At 45.8% G+C, this 23,480-nt stretch overlaps 1 protein-coding gene across 5 annotated transcripts in view; it reads right to left on the bottom strand.

The window, feature by feature from the left end:
- Positions 1-23,480, bottom strand: part of LOC147011863 (NACHT, LRR and PYD domains-containing protein 3-like) — an 89,536-nt gene that overhangs the window by 13,871 nt on the left and 52,185 nt on the right. For 2 of the 5 annotated variants that reach the window (XM_085857313.1, XM_085857316.1), the window contains 5 exons: positions 20,585-20,665; positions 20,173-20,256; positions 19,012-19,092; positions 16,445-16,528; positions 15,014-15,094 (listed from right to left, as the gene is read on the bottom strand). In XM_085857313.1, the coding sequence (XP_085713439.1) occupies positions 15,014-15,094; positions 16,445-16,528; positions 19,012-19,092; positions 20,173-20,256; positions 20,585-20,665 (411 nt within the window). Of the gene's footprint in view, positions 1-10,614; positions 15,095-16,417; positions 16,529-19,011; positions 19,093-20,172; positions 20,257-20,584; positions 20,666-23,480 lie in introns of those variants that run through there. The other 3 variants (XM_085857314.1, XR_015051749.1, XM_085857315.1) reach the window with 3 other exon arrangements.

Below are 23,480 nucleotides of genomic sequence, written 5' to 3'. Positions count from 1 at the left end.
ATACCCTGCACAGACAGTAACCATCTCCGATTTTGAAAATTCCTCCTAGAAAAAAAAGTTATGACGTCAAAATATCTCCGCTAATGGAAATCGCCGAAAAAATTATCTCCGAAACTAGGCAAGCTTTTGAATTATGTTTGCGGGAATCGAACAGGTCATTAGCAGAGATGAATTACCACACATATGATACATCACTGTGACGTCATATCAATTTTTATGACGTCATTCCTATTTTTTGACATTTTTTCTTTCACAACCCAGAGTTTTCATCGGATCTTCGTGAAACTTGCCATGTATATGCAGAAAGCCCACGCGCAGGCAGTAACCATCTCCGATTTTGGAAATTCTTCGGAGAAAAAAAGTTGACGTCATAATATCGCCGCTAATGGAAATCGCCTATACCATTATCTCCAAAACTAGGCAGGCTGTTTGAATTTTGCTTGGGGGAAATCAAGTCGGGCATTAGCATAGACAATTTATCGCAAACCTGATACATCACAATGACGTCATATCCGGTTTTATGACGTCATCATTAAGAGAACGAGGATCTTAGCTCATTTGAGCTTGTTTTTTTAAAGCCATTCATGTAGTGTCCTTGGTCTTGGGCATTTATAATGATTAATTCTCAGTCCCATTTACCATGCAAGACCTCTTCTTAGCCATTCCAGTGATCATTCTTTGTCGATCCCCAATCTGTCCACCTCTTTTTCATATTTCCCTGCTCTTTTGTCTTTCTCCCACTTGTCACTATACATCTGTGGGTATTTCATGTTTTATTTTTCTTTTGACTTTTTTGCAATTGTTGGGGCTGTATTTGTTGCTGTTTCATTTTGGTGCATGACATCTTGTATTCGCAGATGTTTTTGGAAGTTTTTTGCAAGGTGAGTGAAAGATACCTTTTCGTATTTGTTGGGTTCATCCTTGTATACAAATTGTATTGGGTAGCCCATTGAACGTTTCATGTACTCTGCTACTCCTACAGTCGGCGCTCTGTGCACTTGATTAAGTTCCATCAAGCAGCCACCTCCTTCTTTCCTTGGCAGGTACATTCTCAGGATGCATTGATTTTTATATAACATTTTGTGGCTAGTGAGTTTTCTTGTTCTGATGTCGAGTTTTTTGATTTCCGCTTGTGGCCAGTTTACTATTCCGCAACTGCATTGGAACACTGGTACTAGTATAGTTGGTTTATGGCTTTGATTTTGTTCCTTGGGGAGAGGCATGTTTTCAGAATTATCTTCGTTCTATGCAGGTATTCTTTGGTAATTGTTTGACGACGTAGTTGGTGGCCCTCTTCTACTCCAAGGTATTTGTAAGATGCTTCATTTGTCTAGCTCCTGTAATGTTGCATCTCGGTCGATTTTTATGTTGTCCGTTTTTGTTGGTTGGTTGTTGAGGAGCGAATAAATCAGACTAGTTGGAGGAGTGCTGCTCAAAAATGGGTACAGCAAAGGGATACTCCTCACCTTTAAAGAACCAAAACAAAAAGAACAGAAGGAGCCAGATATGCTTGGGCACTATATACTACCATACTAACCTGGCCTTTCTGAAAGGATTGGCAGCATAGTACGCACCAATTGGTGAAGCCCACAAGCCTCTACACACCATCAGTAATGTCATTTCAAAATTAAGGGACACTATATCAACTGGTGATAAATCTAGAGTAGTTTACCATTCGTCATGCAGAGACTGTGACCAATTCTACATTGGTGAAACTGGAAGACATTTAAACAAAGCCTAGATGAACAAGATAGAGCAATTAGGCTTGGAAAGGTGACACAGTCAGCCAATAGCATGTCAACGACTGCAATCTGGCCATAAATTTGACATTAATGGAACCTGTGTCCGAGACACGACATCCAACAAATGACACAGGTCGATACTGGAAGCATGGCATGTGAAGAGCCGAGAGGGTGGTCTAACTGGGGAGACGGTGGACATACCCACACAATACACACCTCTGATACAAATGGTGAAAACAGGATGGTGCCTACGGTTGGATAAGGTGAGCAATAAACAACACTACTCAATCCCAAACACCACATCCACTCATGTACAACCCACATCCACATCCACACCTCATCACGTCCAACGCGGACATGAAACCAGCTATGTTCATGCCACAGAAACAAAAACAACAAGCACACACATGCAACACCAGATCAAGTGGAAGTTAAAATAAAATAAAAATAATAATAATTTTTTTTTTTTTTTAAAACAAGAGCAGAGCAGCCCATTGATGATGTGATTTGACATTTATTTTGCTTGATGTTTACAAAATAATATTAAACAAAAAGCACTCCTCCATTTGACCTCGAGCACAAGCACGTGATCGGAAATAAAAACCGGACACGTGCCGAGACTCGCTGTCTATTGGCCTGAGGAAGTCTGCTGTGAAGCGGGTGAAACGTCGACCAAGACTGGGTCTGCTTTAATTATTGCTCAAATCAGCGGAGTAGATGAACTTTACTTTTGGTTTAAAGTGCCGCCTTCTTCCTTATAAATGTATAATCCCAACCACCATACATATATGTATGTATATATATATATATATATATATATATATATATATATATGTATATATATATATGTATGTATATATATATATATATGTATGTATATATATATATATATATATATATATATATATATATATATATATATATATATATATATATATATATATATATATATATATATATATATATATATATATATATATATATATATATATATATATATATATATATATATATATATATATATATATATATATATACATATATATACACGAGGTGTGTTGAAAAAGTATCCAACCTTAATTTTTCGTGCGTAAACAAATGAAGCTAGGGAGGCGTGGTTTGGTGCACGTATGTAGGCGATCCTAATCCGTATGCGTGAATATTTTCCCGCCTGCAGAAGCTGTCAGTCGCCGACAGACCGCCGATGAGTGAGGAAGAGTAAGTGAGCGCCGTCGGATTTTCGTTTTTGACAAAATGACGGAAAAACTTGAACAACGCTATTGCATCAAATTTTGTGTAAAGCTTGGCGATCCCCAAGTGGAAACGATCCGCAAGATTCAACAGGCCTTCGGGAACGAAGCAATGGGCACCACACAGATAAAAGAGTGGTACAACCGCTTCAAAGATGGTCGTACATCAGTGGAAAGTGAAGCACGTTCTGGTAGGCCCTCAACATCCCGAAATGAGATCGTCATTGACCAAGTGAGGACCCTGCTGATGCAGGATCATCGAATCACAATCAGAGAACTTGCAGACGAGGCGGGCATCAGCATTGGACCTGTTCATTCCATTGTGAATGAGGATTTGGGCTGAAGGAGAATCTCAGCGAAGTTTGCGCCAAAGCTGCTAACGATCGAGCAGAAGCAACTCCGTTTGGAGATTGCACAGGACATGCTGGAGACTGTGAACAGCGATCCCAACTTCTTCAACACAGTGATCACTGGCGATGAGACCAAAGTGATCTGTCATTTTGTCAAAAAAAAAAATCCGACGGCGCTCACTTACACTTCCTCACTCATCGGCGGTCTGTCGGCGACTGACAGCTTCTGCAGGCGGGAAAATATTCACGCATACGGATTAGGATAGTCTACATACGTGCACCAAACCACGCCTCCCTAGCTTCATTTGTTTACGCACGAAAAATTAAGGTTGGAAACTTTTTGAACACACTCGTGTATATATATAGTGTTACGGCTGTGGAAATTCGCCTTACACCATAAAGGACCCTCAGGTGAGATATCTTTATAGGTACATGTGTAGTTAGCCCAAACCCGTTGTATAGAGGGTGTAATGCGATTCATCCGGGCTGCGACGCTTTGAGTTAGCCATTTTTTCTTTCTCTATTGTTATTTTCGACCATTAAGCCGCCAACAACGCAAACAGCCACTACCCTTACCTTCACAACTCCATCCCGCAAACACCGCTTCACCGCCATTCCCAAGCAGCACCATAACCATCAAACCACCACCGAAAACCCTCCACCACCTTCGCCTCCTTCACAACCAACAACCGCACCACCTGTGAACACTGAACGTCGGGCTGTCTCGGGCCTGTTCGGCGATTGGTGCTGAACGCACCGAGCCGCGAGCGCGGATGGCGGCCTTTCCGAGGGGAAATTCGGATCAGAAACGCTTCACGCCCACTTCTCCTCTGTCCAATTGGCGCGCGCGGGCAGTTTGGCCCCGCCTCCAAGCGTGTGTATGTGAAGTCCGTATATGCAAATTTTAGGATCAGGAGAGGTTCACGCCAATTTTTGCCCGACCAATGGCTGACCGGTGGGGGCGGCGTGGCCCCACCTCCGATCACATTCTGATCCTCAAATTTGCATATTGGCTGCTCCTGCCGCCTATAAAACGGCGAGCGCAAGGCGAATCGAGAGGAGCGAATTGAGTTTTAGAGTTGCTGGAGAGTGTCGTCGAGATGTTGCTCCTGGGGGACAAGGAGCGTGCGTTGGCGGAGTGGAGTCGCGTGCACGCGGTGGAACTGTAAGCAAGGGAGCTCGGGTCCGAGGCAGGATGGACGGCAGTCGGCGACGAAGTTGCGGTGTGGGGGATCGCTCGTCTCGTCGCGGGACCCAAGCCAGCCAGCCACTCCCCTCCCCCAGGGCATCAGCAATTCCCCCTTTTCCTCTGCGCTGAGATAGTGCAAAAGGGGGCCCCGTTCCCACCCCACCACAAACGTCGTGCCAACGAAACCCGCCAAGGGGCACGGAGTCGGGGCACAGCGGCGCGGCCACAATTGCGGCTTGCCCGCCAACGCGTCATGAGGACGCGGGTAAGACCTCCCCGGTCTCGCGGACCTGGCCGCTCCTCCAGGTCACGCGCACATTTGGCCTACAGGCCTGTCTGCCTCCTTGTCTGTGAGGGTGGCTTCTTTCTTTTCTTTTGGGTTTTTGTGCAAATGTCTGTGTCGGCGCAGTCTGTGAAGTAAAACTGTATTCGTGTTGCCGTGTTTGCGCGTAGTCGGTTTTAACTGCTTTTCTTCTTGCATTTGCTTTTTGTGTATGGCTGTATATACTGTACGTGCTTTCCGTGTGCCGGGAAATAAAATGCTTGCTTGTTGAACTGTGCCCGTTTCGCTTTGTCTTTTCTCCATTGACTCTCCATCCTGCTTCACGTAAAGGGTTCATAGCGGGTGCAAGATCCCGGTAATTAATCTGAACCGTCCAGGTCGACGATAACACCGCTCGGTTATCCCGATAGTACGGAACGGGCCGCCCAAGCGGCTCGTGTCAGGAGTCGACCTGCAGCTAGGTACGATCCCCCGGTCGACCATTCGCGCAGGTACTGAGGTCGATCGAATTTGGCGAGCAACCCTATCCTGCGAGGGTGGGCAATTGGCACGGTCGTGGTGGGGTTAAACCCCCACCCGTGACTAGCTCCGGCGCTGTTCCGAGAGGGTCACGACAGAATTGTCCGTCCGGTGGGCAACGTGCCGCAATTCAAGTTACGCGGGCGTTTGCACGCCGGCGGGCGTGAATTCGCAACAATATATATATGTATATATATATATATATATATATATATATATATATATATATATATATATATATATATATACGTATATGTATATATATATATATATATATATGTATATATATATACATATATGTATATACATATGTATATGTATATACATATATATATGTATATACATATGCATATATATACAGTAGACGAGGCGTAAGTCGTCACCATCGGGACCGAGAAAAAAGTGACGACTTACGCGTATGCGAAACATTCATGATGAATGTGGGGTGAAGGATGAAGTCGCACGTGGCCTGGACACGTATGTGTGAGAGCCGGCTATTGCACCAAAAGGAAAACATAATCCTCGGGACATAGGTGGGGGTTCATTGGTGAGTTGGAAAGTGATCAAGCAAAGATGGAATTCATGAATCAGTTTATCAAAAGTAAAGATAATGAACAACTCTGTAAGACAACTCGTATACCATCGGTGATGGTATGGTGACAAATTACTTGACACACAATCATCGTGGTGATGATTACCACTCAATGCCTATGTGTAAGTGAGTGCGGTAATGTACAAAACAAGCCAAGATAAAACCATGATCGGACTTCAACACTAAGCTCGATCGATCCTTTACTTCTTCGCGAAGTAATCCGTTATGTTTGACTGCCTCAAACTCTTGGGCATCTGGTGCATGAGAAAGGACTCAAACCGGTCATTGTATTCCATGATGTTGTCTGGGCAATCCTCCACCAAAAGACAGTATCGGCGCATCACATCCAGACAGTATCGGCGAATCCACGCTGCCTGATTCGCCGCACCTCTTGACCTTGCCGATTCCCCACCTCACTTTCAATCTGTCTATCCAGTGCATCGGCAAGGTCTCGGCATCATCATGCCCGAGGTCCGCAGCGAATTTACATGCCTTCAGCAGCAACATTAAACCATCCAACCGAATATTTGGCTGAGCCGACATTTGCCGAAACCAGATGATGAGCGCGTCATCGACATCTTCAAAGAACACACATTTCACGCGTTTCACACTTACCACCGGCCTCGCGATTTTCTCCACTTGTCCAAATATCTTGCCCTTATTCTTCAAGATATCGTTCAATGTCTGCCGTTTGATGTCCAACTTCTCAGCTGTGACTGTTTTCTTCATCAGTGGGTTTGCCTCGCAAAACTGGATAATGTGGTATTTTTCTTGGTAGGTTTTAGTTGTAAGCTTACGCTTAGTCGCCATTGTCCTGCCTGCAGTGCGATCAACGTGTGTACGCAGTTATAAGTAGCCCATCACTGACGGTGTAAACCAATGAGCGAGCATAACGATTCCATGAAATCGGGCTTCTCACGAGGCAGCAGTTCCGTATGACGAGTTAGGAGTGGTAATTTACTTGAGTTTCCATTACGCGGGAACGGACAACATCTGACGACTTAGACGAAGTGACGACTTAGAGATGACGACTTACAGAGGGATGACCCTTTATTCAAAGGGATTTAACATGAGATAAATTCGGGACTTTTTGACGCTGCCGACTTAGGCGAAGTGACAAGTTACACGCTGCCGACTTACGCCTAGTCTACTGTATATATATATATATATATATATATATATATATATATATATATATATATATATATATATATATATATATGTATGTATGTATGTATGTATGTATGTATGTATATATATATATATATATATATATATATATATATATATATATATATATATATATATATATATATATGTATATATTGTCCCCAAAAAATGTACTCGCTCTTCAAATGATAATAAATGCGTTGTTTATTGACTTGGACACAAGATTAATGGTTAAATGTATAAATGGATAAATGCATGTTAACAAATGTTCAAACTGACGACCATCACGTTCCAAACACAGCCAATAATGTGGACCAATGGATTCAACAGCGTAACGAATCATTTCACTTGGAACTGCCAGACATTGTCTTTCAATTTCCTCTTTCAGCTCATCGACTGTTGTTGGTTTTGAGCCGTAAACCTTATCTTTGAGATATCCCCATCAAAAGAAGTCCATTGGAGTGAGGTCTGGGCAACGCGCAGGGAATTCAACACTACCTCTTCGCCCAATCCATATGTTCGGAAAAGTTGCTTCGAGATAGGCCCTTACATCACGGTGGTAGTGGGGAGGTGCTCCACCTTGCTGAAAGTAAATCTCTTCGTCACCAAATATCTCTTCGACAAGTGGACCAACGGATTCCTGAAGCAAGTTTAAGTAAACATCCCCAGTGAGAGTTTGGTTAAAAAAGAACGGCCCTAGGATGCCCAATGCTGATATCCCACACCACACAGTAACCCCTGGTAAGTTTAAATGGTGTTCCATAGTAACATGCGGATTTTCAGGAGCCCAGTAGGTGCAATTGTGTCGGTTAGTTGAGCCATTTAACTTGAAGCTGGCCTCATCTTTCCAAACAATTTTGGATGGAAATGCTGCATCTTCTTCACATTTACCCAGGTACCACTCACAAAATTCAGCTCTCCGGTGAGGATCGTCTTCATTTAGAGCGTGGATTAATTTTGGAATGTAACTTTTCAAATTAATTCGCTTCAAAATGCGTTGGGCGCTTGATTTTGGGATTCCTGTCTCATGAGCCATTTGTCGTACAGATTTCCGTGGGGATCGGTGGAGGGTTTCCAGCAATTGATTTTCCTTTGCGGGGGTGGTTGATGACCGTGGTCTTCCTGTACGCTCCTTATGGACGTCATGCACAGTTCCATCTGTTTCAAACTTATCTCGGATGCGAACAATGTTGCGTCGCGTTGGTCGATCTTTGTGAAAATGTCTTCTAAATTGTCTTTGCACTTCCATGATGTTTTCATGCTTCCAGTAGCACTTTATGATAAAATTTTCTTTCTTCAAAACCTAGTCGTACTTATGCCATTATTTTGGTCAATTTGATCTGAAAATGAATGAAAAATTCAATGAGTTATGAGGAGCCAAAATGTGAGTACATTTTTTTGGGACACCCTGTATATATATATATATATATATATATATATATATATATATATATATATATATATATATATATATATATATATACACATATATGTATATACAGTCATGCGCCACTTAACGACGGGGTTACGTTCTGCAAAACGCGTCGTTAAGCGACGTCGTCGTTGTGCCAACATCATTTTTTTTTTTTTCGTTTTGGAACATTGTTTTCGAACATCGTACTTACACAAACCTAGACACCTAAGCTATATGGTGTAGCCTACTGCTCCTCGGATACAAATCTGTACAGCATGTTACTGTACTGAATACTGTCGGCAATTGTAACACACATCCAAGAGAGACGGAAGACACGTTAGTTTTACCTTTGTGCTGTCAATGACAGCCATCGGTGTTGTTAGCTGCAGCTTACAATCTCCTCTTGCATTGATTATAGAAAGGTGAATAATTAGCGTTTGGATTTTATAAATACGTAATCATTACATCGATGTTATAATTTACAAATGAATAAACGAGCACCTCTCAATTGTGTGATATATTTTCGGAACAGTGCGATTGTTTTAACAACATAAAAAGCTTCACTAAAAACAAATTGGTGTTTTAATTTCGACTAACAACAACGATTTATTCGCGGAATTCTTCAATTCAAAGGTAATTTACTTGCTAGAAGGTAAACGTGCAAACATTGGTTCAGTTTGAAAGCCGATTTCCTTGAATCCCGATTTAGCACGACCCTGATTTTTTCGCGATGACATTTTATGGACTGCAACGATCGCATTACAACAGGGCCACCCTGTCGTTTATTATCATTATGAGGTATTATGTACTGTACAGTGTACATAATTGTAAGTGTTATTTTTATACGACTGGCAGCGCCACGTCGGCGACATCACTCGGGGATAAGAATTTTTCAGCTTCATTTTTTATTTTTTTTTTCATTTATTTTTTTTTTTCATTTTCTTTTTTTTCCAGAGCTGGCAGATCCGTCGTTGCCCGGAACGTCGTTAAGCGGCGCATGACTGTATATATATATATATATATATATATATATATATATATATATATATATATATATATATATATATATATATATATATACATATATACATATATATATATATATATATATATATATATATATATATATATATATATATATATATATATATATATATATATATATATATATATATATATATATATATATATATATATATATATATATATATATATATATATATATATATATATATATATATATATATATATATATATATATATATATATATATATATATATATATATATATATATATATATATATATATATATATATATATATATATATATATATATATATATATATATATATATATATATATATATATATATATATATATATATATATATATATATATATATATATATATATATATATATATATATATATATATATATATATATATATATATATATATATATACACACATATATATATATACACATATATATATATATACACACATATATATATATATACACACATATATATATATATACACACATATATATATATACACACATATATATATATACACACACATATATATATATACACACATATATATATATATATATATATATATATATATATATATATATATATATATATATATATATATATATATATATATATATATTGTTGCGGATTCGCGCCCGCCGGCGTGCGAACGGCCACGTAACTCGAATCGCGGCACGTCGCCCACCGGACGGACAATCCCGTCGTGACCCTCTTGGACTAACGCCGGGAACTAGTCACGGGTGGGCCTTTCGGCCTCACCACGATCGTGCCAATCGGCCCCCGGCGTGGGATAGGGTTGCTCGCCAAATTCGACCTACCTAAGTACCCACACGGAGGGTAGACCGGGCGATCGCACCTCGCCGCAGGTCGACTTCGGACACGGGCCACTTTAAGCGACCCGTTCCGTACTATCGGGATAACCGAGCGGTGTTATCGTCAACCTGGATGGTTCGATTAATTATCGGGCGTTTTAGCCCATGACCAACCCTTTACGTGAAGTAAGATGGAGATTCAATAAAGGAAAAGACGAAGTGAAACGGGAAAGCAGTTCAACATAAAGCACATTTATTTCGCGATGAACGGAAAGCACACATATACAATTACACCAAAAGCAAATGTAAAAGAAGAAGAAACACACAATAATACACAAAAAGCAAATGTAAAAGCAAAACACAATGCAGATCTAACCGACTACCGAGCACACGGCAACACTTATACAGTTTTACTTCACAGACGGCGCCGACAACACATATACTCAAAGCAAAAGAAAAGGACCACCCTCAAGGATGATGGGGGCAGACGGGCCTGGGGCCGAGACCGCGTCGGGCCTACCCGTCTGATGATGAGCCGCAAAATGGCGGTGGCGCCCCGACTCCGCGGGCCTCGCTGGGACTGCCTGGTATGGGGTGGGAACGGGGCCCCCTTCTCGCACTATCTCAGCGCGGGGGGAAACAGGAGGGGGTTGTTGATGCTCGGGGGAAGGAGGATATCTCCCTGGCTCGGGTCCCGCGACGAGCGTCTCCACCACGACCTCGGTCGCGTTGCTGGCCTCTCCTCTCCGCAGCTCCCCGACTCTGACACGAGCACCCCCTCGACTGCCTTCGCCGCCGCCACCTCTCCAACTCTCCACAGCTCCGTCCAACTGCCTTCTCCGACTCCTCTCTTGACTGGCTCTTCCCAACTCCACCGACTGCGAACTGCACTTGACTGACTACTACTGCTTCTTCTTCCCAACTCAACTCCGAACTTCACCAACTCCCAACTCAACTCGACTGCCTCGTTTGGCGAGCGAACGCAGCCCTTTATAGCCCCCGGGGCCTCGCTCCTTCGCCTTTGACCCTTTACCTTCGACCCTTCACCTCCGGCTGGCTCCCCATTGGACCGAGGAAAAGTGGGTGTGAATGCTTTTTGATCCATGAATTTGCATATAGCGATATTACTCCAACGCACCTGGAGGCGGGGCCAAATCGCCCCACGCTCGCTGATAGGACGGAACAGAAGTGGGCGTGAGTCGTTTTTGATCCGTTTTCTTCGGAAAGGCTGTGATGTTTCTGCACACGCTGCTCGGTGCGCGCCCTGCACGAGTCCAGTATCGGTGCCCACAAGCGGCGCGGAAATGGCGGTGATGCGATGGTTGCGAGAGCGAGATGTGACGGTAAAGGTCGTGGCTGTTGGCGCTGTTGTTGTTGTGAAGCGGCGTTGCTGCTGGTGGTTGTTGTGTGATGGCTGTTGAGACGTGGTTGGTGGTGGTAGTAATGGCGGCTGGTCCAAAATAAAGATAGTAAAAGAAAAACGGCTATCTAGAAGGGTCGCAGCCCGAATGAATGACATTTATTCCCTCGAAACAACGGGTTTGGGCCTAACTACACATATACTTACAGAGATATCTCACCTAAGGGACCTGAATGGTGGTTTGCGAATTTCGTCAACCACAACAATATGTATATATACATACATACATATACATACATATATAGATATATACATACATATATATATATATACATATATACATACATACATATACATACATATACATATATACATACATACATATACATACATATACATATATACATACATACATATACATATATACATACATATACATATATATATATATTTATATATAGCCGGTGTTGGCGCAGTGGTTAGGGCAGCGGCTTGGGATCCAAAAGGTCCTGAGTTCAAGTCCCGTTGGACCACTGAATTAATACACCAGGGGGTTGACTCAGCCTGTCATCCTTCCGAGGTCGGCGAAATGAGTACCAGTATACTGGGCCCGGTGTATACCCCAGTTAAAATTGGTGTACCTTATCCCTGTGTCGTAAGAGGCGACCAGGGTTGCGTCAGGAAGGGCATCCGGCATAAAACCTGTGCCAAATCATTCTGCGGATCATAACGGATGATCCGCTGTGGCGACCCCTAACGGGAGCAGCCGAAAGAAGAAGATATATATATATATATATATATATATATATATATATATATATATATATATACATACATACATATACATAAACATACACACTAATACATACATACATATTGTTGTGGGAATCCGCCGCGTTCGGACGACCGTTCTCGCCAAATCGCGGTTGCACGTCCACCGAAGGCCGCAATCCAGTCGTGACTTTCCGGACCAACCCCGAAATCCAGTCACGGATGCCTTAACGCATCATAAACTAGCCAGTTCTTCTGTCCACGTGCTACAGGGTCGATCGCCGAATTATCGATGTACCTAATTATTCACGCGGACAGAAATACCGGGAGTTTATACCTCGACAGGACCTGCACGAAAACGAGCCACTTAAGCGGCTCGTTCCGTATGCGAGGCCGAGTGGTTATATATCGCCAAGTCCCGTCGGACGAGATTATTACGTTTATCGGCTTTAATTAGCCAGTTAATTCTCCGAACGCACCATGGCAGTCAATGTGAGGAAAGGGACGCAACGAGCAGGTTCACGTTCAACAATGGGGGACATTTATTTTATACAGCAGGCAAGCAATCATTGTGGGATAGGGACAAGACACGAGAGCAGATTTAAACCGAATAATAAGCAAGGCAAATAATATACAGCACAGGCACTTATACAATTCACTACTTATTAGACGGGGCACACACACACACACACACACACACACACACACACACACACACACACACACACACACACACACACACACACACACACACACACACACACACACACACACACACACGGACTCCCTGGGTCTTTAATGGGACCTCCAGCCAGGAGGACAGTCGGGCTGAGGGTCAGGGTAGCTGGCTGGCTACCTTGCCACGAGTGTGCAGCTGGACGTCCCCTGGTCGTGAGACTGGTGTTGTCGTCCCAGCCAGGCGGAAGGCGACGACGCGAAGCTCTGTGGCCGGGACGAGGTCGCCCCAGAAGCCAAGGTGATGAGCAGGGCACAGAAGAAAAACGGGAGAAGATGAGCAGGGAACGAACGATGACGAAATCTCCTCAGAACAGCGCTTTTGTGTATGCTCTTTTAAAATTCTCATCCGTAGGAAACACAGCCGACCCAGGAACATCCTTCCCCTCCTCAGAACACACCTTATCTCCCCCCTCCCACTCAACGAACCTTCTCTCCTCCCCACTCGCCCTCCCATTGGACCGGAGGCCCCATGTGACTCCTCGTCCGCTCCCGATTGGACAGGCGCGCGGTGGGCGGGGCACTCCCTCCCTTGGGCGGAGTCTCCAGCGGGTGGGGGGGGCGTTCGTGGCTCCGCCTACAGCCTCTCCTCAAACCGTGTGGTTAATGGTGACGGTGCTAGGTCGGAGGCATAGCGCGGAAGACACCGGCTCCCTGCCGATTGGCCACGGTGGCGTGGTGACAGGAGTGAAGCGAAGGTGAGGGCGATACGGTTGGCGGTGGAGTCGATTATGTAGTTTGTGGTGTAAAAAATAACTAAAAGAAAACCTTACTATTAAAACAACTTCACAGCGCAGGAACATTTAATTACCCATTAGACCAGGGTCGGGACCCTAACTGGTAACATGTACTTTCCGATATAACTGAGCTAAAGGACCTGAATATTGAGTGCGATAGCTTTCCAAATCCACAACAATATATACACATATACATGGTGTGTGTGAAGCATTTTCTTTCTTTGTTTTTGGGGTTTTTTGTACAATCCAATACCACTGGGTCAATTGCCCCAAAATTTGCTCCACCACATTATTGCAACACATGCTAAGACAACGTCGTAATTGGAGGTGGAGGGGTGAAGGGGAGAAAGGGAGGTGGAGGGGAGACTGAGTACGTAAAGAGGGATTTTTAAACATAATTTAAGAAATGAACATAATTGAATAAATAAAAACTTAAATCAACTAGAAGGGCACTCGGTAGAGCACATACCTCCGCCACATAATGCCTGATCCACAAGAACATATCGGGCCAAATACATTTTTGAAATATCATGCTATACACAGTACTATATTGTTTTTGGCCCTATCTCTCAATGGTGAAAAATCACTTTAAAAATTAAATAATTACCGCATCCAGATCCACATTTGGATATTCACCAACATCAAATCAATTCATCCTTGCTACACACCCAGCCTGTTTACCAAGTTTCGTCCGAATCCCTCCACAACTTTTTGAGATATCGTGCTATATATCGTTTCACCCTATTACTCAATGGTGAAGAATCAATTTTAAAATTCGAGTAGTCGGATCTGGATCCAGATCTTCACCAAAATCTAATCAGTTCGTCCTCGTCACACATCCAACCTGTCCACAAAATTTCATCTGTATCCGTTCACAACTTTTTCAGATATCCTGCACACAAACAAACAGACAAACAAACAGGCAGAAAGGAGTGAAAACATAACCTCCTTCACCTTCGGTCCTCCCCACTCGGAGATAATAAATAAAAACATAATGGAACCCAAGACGAGTTTTGCATTCACTCACGTGATCTCCCGCATGCTCGGCATGTGAGCAATTTTGATCAATGTAGGAATTGCTTTATTTGTTAGGCAACAATTGGTGACACTGGAAAAGGGAAAATTGTGAATGAGACTTTTCAAAGTTCAGTTAATATAGAGAAAAGGGCACAACATTAAATTTTAATAAAAATCAAATGCCAAAAGTTGTTTACACTGGTTGATATACCAATCACTTCAGAATTATTGTTTCACAGACATTTCATGCTGTTAGCCATCAACAATGAAAAAGTAAAATCCTCCACCCAATCCTGACCATACAATGGATATGAGGCACATTTATCATATGCAAACACAAAACAATACAAGGTTTCAAGTGCGGTTTGTATTACCCTCCTGTGGAATTCTGAGAAATCGAGCGAGTTAAAGGGACTGGAGTACGGCGAGTCTGAATGACCTGGGCCTGGGAGGATAAGCCGAGTTTGCGTCTGGATTTTAAAAACAAGCTTTGGAAATATGGTCTGCTGATAACTGGTGGTGGTGGACAAGTTTAGAAACTCGAGGTAATGCATCACCTCCACAAGGCACTTACAGGCATTGGATGAAGGAAACAGTGCTCGTGCCTTCCATAGCTAGCATTTTATTGCCCATTCCAAGTTTCCCCGAAGGCTTTTGAGGATAAACCATAAGAAACAGCACCACCTGCAGGCGAGGCCAGGCAGGACAGGCTGATTACCTCTTCGTCCAAGCTCATTAGTGAGGCAGTTGGGTGTTTACCAACAAACCGACAGCAAATTTAACGAGCAAGACAGGATACCATGCTGTATTGAAAACAAAAAAAAGATATATTTCAGGAAAACACTCAGGTCTCCTGCTTTTGACTTCAAAACCTCTCCGTGTGACAAATTAAGAGCAATGGCATCATGTCCGAGTATAATGACTGGGTGATTGAAAACATTAATTGGTAAAAAAAAAAAGGGAGATCTAACTTTGGAAGTGATCAATGAAACCACAACTTGAAACACCAGGCAGTTAGTTAGTCATCGAATACAGGTGAGCCATTATGCATGTGGTTTGCTAACAGCACTGACATGCCGCAATAAACCTCAAGGATGGGATGGCATACTGTATATCAGTTAGAAGGTTAAACAAAAACCTCAAGAGAGAAAGCAAGTAAGCATTTGATTGTATGAGTGCAAATTTATGTTGCACACTCGTTCCCATACTTGGGCTGAGTTGTTGTACCCCCCCCCCCCCACCAACCAAACCCCACCACCCATTTTGCCCACGATCGCTCCTGAACATTCTGACTGCAACCTCCATTCCCTGTTGTGTGCACATGCCAAGCACAAAGTAAAACCAAAGGCATGCAATGGAGTGGCAGCTTAGCAGGATGCCAGGTATATCATCCAGACTAATTTTGTTTGAATACCTTTCCAAGAAACTTGTCTTCACTCACCGAAGATCCTGCAGCGTAGCTTGGTATACCAAACCATTAACAAAGCACTTCAGGCCTTCATCACCGATGGGGTTATGACTCAACCTGTAGGGGAGAATAAAAAAATTCGCATTATTATTGCCTATAACCTGTAAACAAAGCAGCTCCATTATGGTATGAACATTAAACAAAAAAAAGTATTTTATCAGTAACTGAAAATTTTATTAAATAAACCATTAAAATATCACCACATCTTTACAAGAATCTCAAAATGAGGCAAGCCCTTCACAATCTGGATAACAAATCACACCAAAGATCCCTTTCAAATGAACAAAAATTGATGGCATGCGTCCCATCCTACAACGGGCATGACGGTATGGCGCGCGTCCCATCCCACAACGGGCGTGACGGTGCGGCGCGCGTCCCATCCCACAACGGGCGTGACGGTGCGGCGCGCGTCCCATCCCACAACGGGCGTGACGGTGCGGCGCGCGTCCCATCCCACAACGGGCGTGACGGTGCGGCGCGTGTCCCATCCCACAACGGGCGTGACGGTGCGGCGCGAGTTCCATCCCACAACGGGCGTGACGGTGCGGCGCACGTCCCATCCCACAACGGGCGTGACGGTGCGGCGCGCGTCCCATCCCACAACGGGCGTGACGGTGCGGTGCGAGTCCCATCCTACAACGGGCATGACGGTATGGCGCGCGTCCCATCCCACAACGGGCGTGACGGTGCGGCGCGAGTTCCATCCCACAACGGGCGTGACGGTGCGGCGTGCGTCCCATCCCACAACGGGCGTGACGGTGCGGCGCGCGTCCCATCCCACAACGGGCGTGACGGTGCGGCGCGCGTCCCATCCCACAACGGGCGTGACGGTGCGGCGTGCGTCCCATCCCACAACGGGCGTGACGGTGCGGCGCGAGTTCCATCCCACAACGGGCGTGACGGTGCAGCGCGCGTCCCATCCCACAATGGGCGTGACGGTGCGACGCGGGTCCCATCCCACAAAGGGCGTGACGGTGCAGCGCGCGTTCCATCCCACAACGGGCGTGACGGTGCGGCGCGCGTCCCATCCCACAACGGGCGTGACGGTGCGGCGCGCGTCCCATCCCACAACGGGCGTGACGGTGCGGCGCGCGTCCCATCCCACAACGGGCGTGACGGTGCGGCGCGCGTCCCATCCCACAACGGGCGTGACGGTGCGGCGCGAGTCCCATCCGACAACGGGCGTGACGGTGCGACGCGAGTTCCATCCCACAACGGGCGTGACGGTGCGGCGCGAGTTCCATCCCACAACGGGCGTGATGGTGCAGCGCGCGTCCCATTCCACAACGGGCGTGACGGTGCGACGCGGGTCCCATCCCACAACGGGCGTGACGGTGCGACGCGGCTCCCATCCCACAACGGGCGTGACGGTGCGACGCGGCTCCCATCCCACAACGGGCGTGACGGTGCGACGCGGGTCCCATCCCACAACGGGCGTGACGGTGCGGCGCGAGTTCCATCCCACAACGGGCGTGACGGTGCAGCGCGCGTCCCATCCCACAACGGGCGTGACGGTGCGACGCGAGTTCCATCCCACAACGGGCGTGACGGTGCAGCGCGCGTCCCATCCCACAACGGGCGTGACGGTGCGACGCGGGTCCCATCCCACAACGGGCGTGACGGTGCGACGCGGGTCCCATCCCACAACGGGCGTGACGGTGCAGCGCGCGTCCCATCCCACAACGGGCGTGACGGTGCAGCGCGCGTCCCATCCCACAACGGGCGTGACGGTGCGGCGCGAGTTCCATCCCACAACGGGCGTGACGGTGCAGCGCGCGTCCCATCCCACAACGGGCGTGACGATGCGACGCGGGTCCCATCCCATAACGGGCGTGACGGTGCGACGCGAGTTCCATCCCACAACGGGCGTGATGGTGCAGCGCGCGTTCCATCCCACAACGGGCGTGACGGTGCGGCGCGCGTCCCATCCGACAACGGGCATGACGGTGTGGCGCGCGTCCCATCCCACAACGGGCGTGACGGTGCGGCGCGCGTCCCATCCCACAATGGGCGTGACGGTGCGGCGCGCGTCCCATCCCACAATGGGCGTGACGGTGCGACGCGGGTCCCATCCCACAACGGGCGTGACGGTGCTGCGCGAGTTCCATCCCACAACGGGCGTGACGGTGCGGCGCGCGTCCCATCCCACAACGGGCGTGACGATGCGACGCGGGTCCCATCCGACAACGGGCGTGACGGTGCGGCGTGCATCTCATCCCTAACAGCGCCGGCGTGACGGAGCGGTGCTATCATGTTCTTAGCGGACCAACTTTTTGAAGCTATGTAACCCCTCCCCCCCTCCTCCCTGATCAAAAATCCTGCGCAAGGCCCTGAGTTTATAATAACCATTCCAGTTAAGAAATGCTAGTGGCGAGCATATTCCTTCAAGCTTCACGCCACCATTAAAAAAAAGGTATTGAAAAGACGACAATCTCCAGAAATGGCGAAAGCACTTCAAGTGAATGAGTATGGATTAAAAGTGGAGATTGCCAAACCCTATCCTGGCCATGCAGAAACAAGCAAGCTATCCCAAGACTCACTCGAGCACCTCCAAGTTGGTGTTGTTGATCAGGTCACTCAGGACTGGTGCAGACTTGTGACTGAGGTTACAGCACCATAGCCTGCAAAAAATAAAAAAGAAGATAACCGATGTGCTCTATTGGTGCTATTTTACTTCGTGATGTTATCTTCATCTTCAAATCGATGTCGGTTTTAGTTTAGCATAAAACTAACAGGCTGAGCATCTTGAAGACAGATAAAGTCCAGTTACAAGTCGCACATCATACCAAAGTTTGTTAAAATTGGCTCGTTTGGTGGACAAACCTGCTTTGACGAATGAATTTCCACTCACTATAAGGAACGGTAAACGTGAAAGCAGTTTTTCATCATGATAATAAAATGTTATTCAGGCATTGCAGAGAAATTAAGCAACTCTTTATATCACTGCCAGCTTGCCAAGTGCTATGTCAAATGGGAACTATTATGTGAAAAGTTTGCCAATCTGGCAAAAGGTCAAACCTTTAGGTGAAATGTAGATCATTTATGTATTCATTTTATTGGAGGAGTGAGGGGTGATGCCGTAGCAGGGTTGGCAGGATAGTCTAGGGGTATGCCAACTCGCCTCTGAGCTGTCTGGCCTGGGTTTTAATCCCGGCCTAGATATAAACCATCATCTTTGCATGTGGGACGATGCACTGATGTGTGCGTCCCTTAGAAGGATATTATGCATTATGCAGGAGGACCAGTCTGCCAGCACTGATTGTTGGTGGACATTAAAGATCCCACGGTGACTTTCACGAAGAGTAGGCGAGTTATCACCGATATCCTGAACAAATTACGAATTCCTGCCACTCTCAGTCGAGTGTTATGCGACCCAGGATTGGTTCTTGCCTCGAAACATTTCTCAACGTGTGGTGGAGGCACCAGAGCCTTGGCAAGAGTATTGGCTTCTATTACTTTCGAGGACATGTCAGTATGTTGCCCTCAATGCTCAGGGGCACCCTTTTTGGGGGAGTTGAGGGAGGAGGGGAGGGTGAGCACTATGGCACAATTAATTTGCGATAGAACGACCAGGCTACAGAATGCATTTCCTCATTACAAGACTCCACAGTACATTACTGTTAATCGTAGCAGTGAGGAGGTCAAACTTATCAGGTTGCATTTTATTTGTTGTTTTTTTTTTTTTACAGAAACCCACTCACCGGAGAAACTGCAGCTTTACACAAGGCACCAAGCCAACAACCAAACTCTCCAAACCCTCATCTCCGATTGGACTGTTTAACAAGCTGAAAGTAAACAGGCACACGACGATAAATCGAGCAAGCTTAGCATTTCTCCGAATAAAACTTTTCTAAACACCTTCACACACCATCGACTTCCATGACGCGTCCTCACTGATCGGAATTCATTCAGAAAGTTGACATCGTCAACATACCACCGGCACCTCTCATGAAATCTGTGGATTTCATAATGGCTTTGGCTTGTTAAGATTTTGCACAGATTTCAGCTGCACTCCACTTCTGACACAAAGTAACGCACGAGACAATTGCAAATCCATGTCCAGAGAAATCAATGGAAGAATAAGCAACCTCCAGAGAAAAGATCTAGACTCACTCGAGAACCTCCAAGTTGCTGCTGTTGATCAGCTTCCTCAAGGTGGGACCGAAGTTACTGCTTAGCTTGCAGGCACTTATTCTGCAACGGCATCAAAAGCTGACATGAGGTCATGCGAGCAATCCACCATCCACCACGGGTCGGCAACAATACATGTTGCCTTAAAAAGGGAGAAAGTCAACATCACATTTGAATTAAGTTGCTACAATGAAGCAACCACCTCAAACTGTCATTCCAGACATGCATGCACAAACACTACCAAGTGTACTGTTACAGATATGGGGGGGGGGAGGGAGATAGGAATTACTTTGGACCAGCTAGAAATGTATAGTTTAGTATGCTCCGTGTTTTGAGTAGTCCAGGAATTTCGATGTATTAAGAGGGGAAATGTTAGCTAAAGAATTGTCCTATTTAAATGTGGATCATACGATTAGTGATGCATTGTCTACTAAACAGCTGGGAATTAAGGTGAAGGACTTGTACGTGTAACCTTTTGTAATCTCTAGGTGAGGAGCCGGTGAGGCCTTGGGAGAGAGAGGGAGGAGTCTTCAGATGTGAGTCATCGAGAGAGAAAGAGGGGGGGAGGGGGGAGGGGGAGAGAGAAAGCGAGAAGGCGCAGAGAGAAAGAGAGAGGGGGGAAAGAGAAAGAGAGAAAGATGGGGGAGAGAGAAAGAGAGAAGAGGGGGAGAGAGAAAGAGAGAGGGGGAGAGAAAGAGAGAGTGGGGAGAGAGAAAGAGAGAGTGGGGAGAGAGAAAGATGGGGGGAGAGAGAAAGATGGGGGGAGAGAGAAAGAGAGGGGGAGAGAGAGAAAGAGAGGGAGAGAGAAAGAGAGAGGGAGAGAGAAAGAGAGAGGGAGAAAGAGAAAGAGAGAGGAGGGGAGGGGGAGAGAAACAGAGAAAAGGAGAGAGGGGAGAGAGAAAGAGAGAGGGGAGCGAGAGAAAGAGAGAGTGGGGAGAGAGAAAGATGGGGGGGGGGGAGAGAGAAAGAGAGAAGGGGGAGAAAGAGAGAGGAAGAGAGAGAGGAAGAGAGAGGGAGGAGGGAGTGTTGGCCTCTTTGGGGTTTTTTTGCTCGCTTTAGAGAGGAGGTGGTTTGGTCACCTCTGGAGTGGCAGTGTGATGGTTGCCTGCTCGTTTTTCTCATTTTTTACCTGCTCGTGTTGCTGTTTATCATCGCTTGTTTCTTTGTGGATTCATGGCTGGTTCATGGACCACTTCGTCGCCAACCCTCCGAAAGAGATAGGGCCTCACCCAGTTTTTGTTCCTCTCCCTGTCCATGCTGGAGTCTGGTGTGTGGTTGGTGTGTGGTGCGTTAGATTTTGTTTTTCCATTGTAAACAATTATTTCTTGTAAGTCCATGTTCCCTTTTGCCCTCCCCCCATTGCTGGGCAACCACAAATGCCGATTGGGACGTCCAATCTGTGCAGGGTTACACCACTTTGCATGATACCTTACCTGTGGACAGCCGGCTAATTGAGGTCACGTGCCCTCAGTGCACAATCGGATTACTGCCGAGCGTTACAGTGAGTGTGCACTAGCTAACAAAGCAAATTATTGGGGTAGAATGTCCCGTCTAACCTTACTTGTGCACTGTATCAAACCAATAAAGGAAAAGACAACCAAGACAGATTGGAAATAACAACAAACAATTATTTATTACAAACACACAAGCAAACAATCATTAAAAAGCAAGTGTTTATGAGCAAGAAAGCAAAAAGGCACATAAGAGCAGATTTAACCATAACACGTATTAATATCCAATCTTACTTAAACAAAAGACTTGGCCATCATTCACTCAGGGACGAAGAATAAAACAAGGACTTCAAAATAAAATAAAAGCAATGAATGGAGAAAAGGAAAGCAGTCTTTCCTTCTCTCACTCACCTCACACAAATATACAGGAGAATTAGGAGGAAAAAGGATGAAGAAGATGGGGCAGTGGCGATGTGAAGCAATGGGTACACGCAGCCGCATCCCCGAGATGCCCAGACCCAGTAGGCGAGTCCTCTCCGGCGTCCCAGATATGCGAGCTGTAAAGGCGACTCGCACTCCTCTGCCTCAGATTCTTCCTCCTCAGGCCCCCATAAATGAGGTGCAGCCATTCACCCTCCTCATCCTTTGTGGCTGACAGGATCGAGAGGGCAGGATGACACTTGTGGAAGGAGTGTTCTTTTTCCACAGAAGATCGACACCAACTGCTCGTGAAACCTTCCTTCTTTGCCCTCACATGCTTTTGTTCCTTCCTTCCTGAGCCTTCTATTCTGCTTTCTGCCTTTTGCATCTCAGCCTTTCTGCTTTGAGCCATCTGCACAATTCCTTCCTAAAAATCCGCACAATAACCTATGCTCAACCTCCACACCAAAAACATCACAGTGCTTCACACACCTTGCTATGGCCGTAGCTCAGCGCCGTGACCGCGGCCGGCACCCCGGATGCTCACCACTGTCCTTTAGGGATATCGGGGTACAGTAATCATGACCCACCATGACGGATGTTTGAGGTCGGAACAGAATGGCAAGTAGCTCGGAGTACAAGTATGCACTGGGGTCGGTTCAACGTCGTCTGAATAGCCCTGGTGCTCCGCTGGATAGCGATCCTCTTTGGTGCCGAGCGCACGTTTGTGGCCAGAGAGCGCTCCCAAAAACCCGCACCCCATGTAAATCTCAGAGCTCCATCACATGACCGAGTTCAGGGGTGAATGAGGTCTTTCGGAATCGGAGCCTCACGGGTCGGGGATATTTCTTGGGGAGGCATTTGCGCACCAATGGGATCGCTCAGGAATGCCAATAGAGCGTTTTGATCCAATTCTTGGCTGCTCCTTCACACAACCTCAATAAAATAGCTACGACAGGATCATTCGAGACAGTCTACGATTCAGAGTCTCAGTTGGTCCTCCAACC

This window comes from Eptatretus burgeri, chromosome 15 (genome assembly GCF_056783735.1).
Source record: "Eptatretus burgeri isolate ZD-2024b chromosome 15, Ebu_testis_v1, whole genome shotgun sequence".
Classification (NCBI taxonomy): Eukaryota; Metazoa; Chordata; class Myxini; order Myxiniformes; family Myxinidae; genus Eptatretus; species Eptatretus burgeri.
The sequence above is the reverse complement of the archived record's forward strand: the minus strand, read 5'-3'. Positions and strand labels throughout refer to the sequence as shown.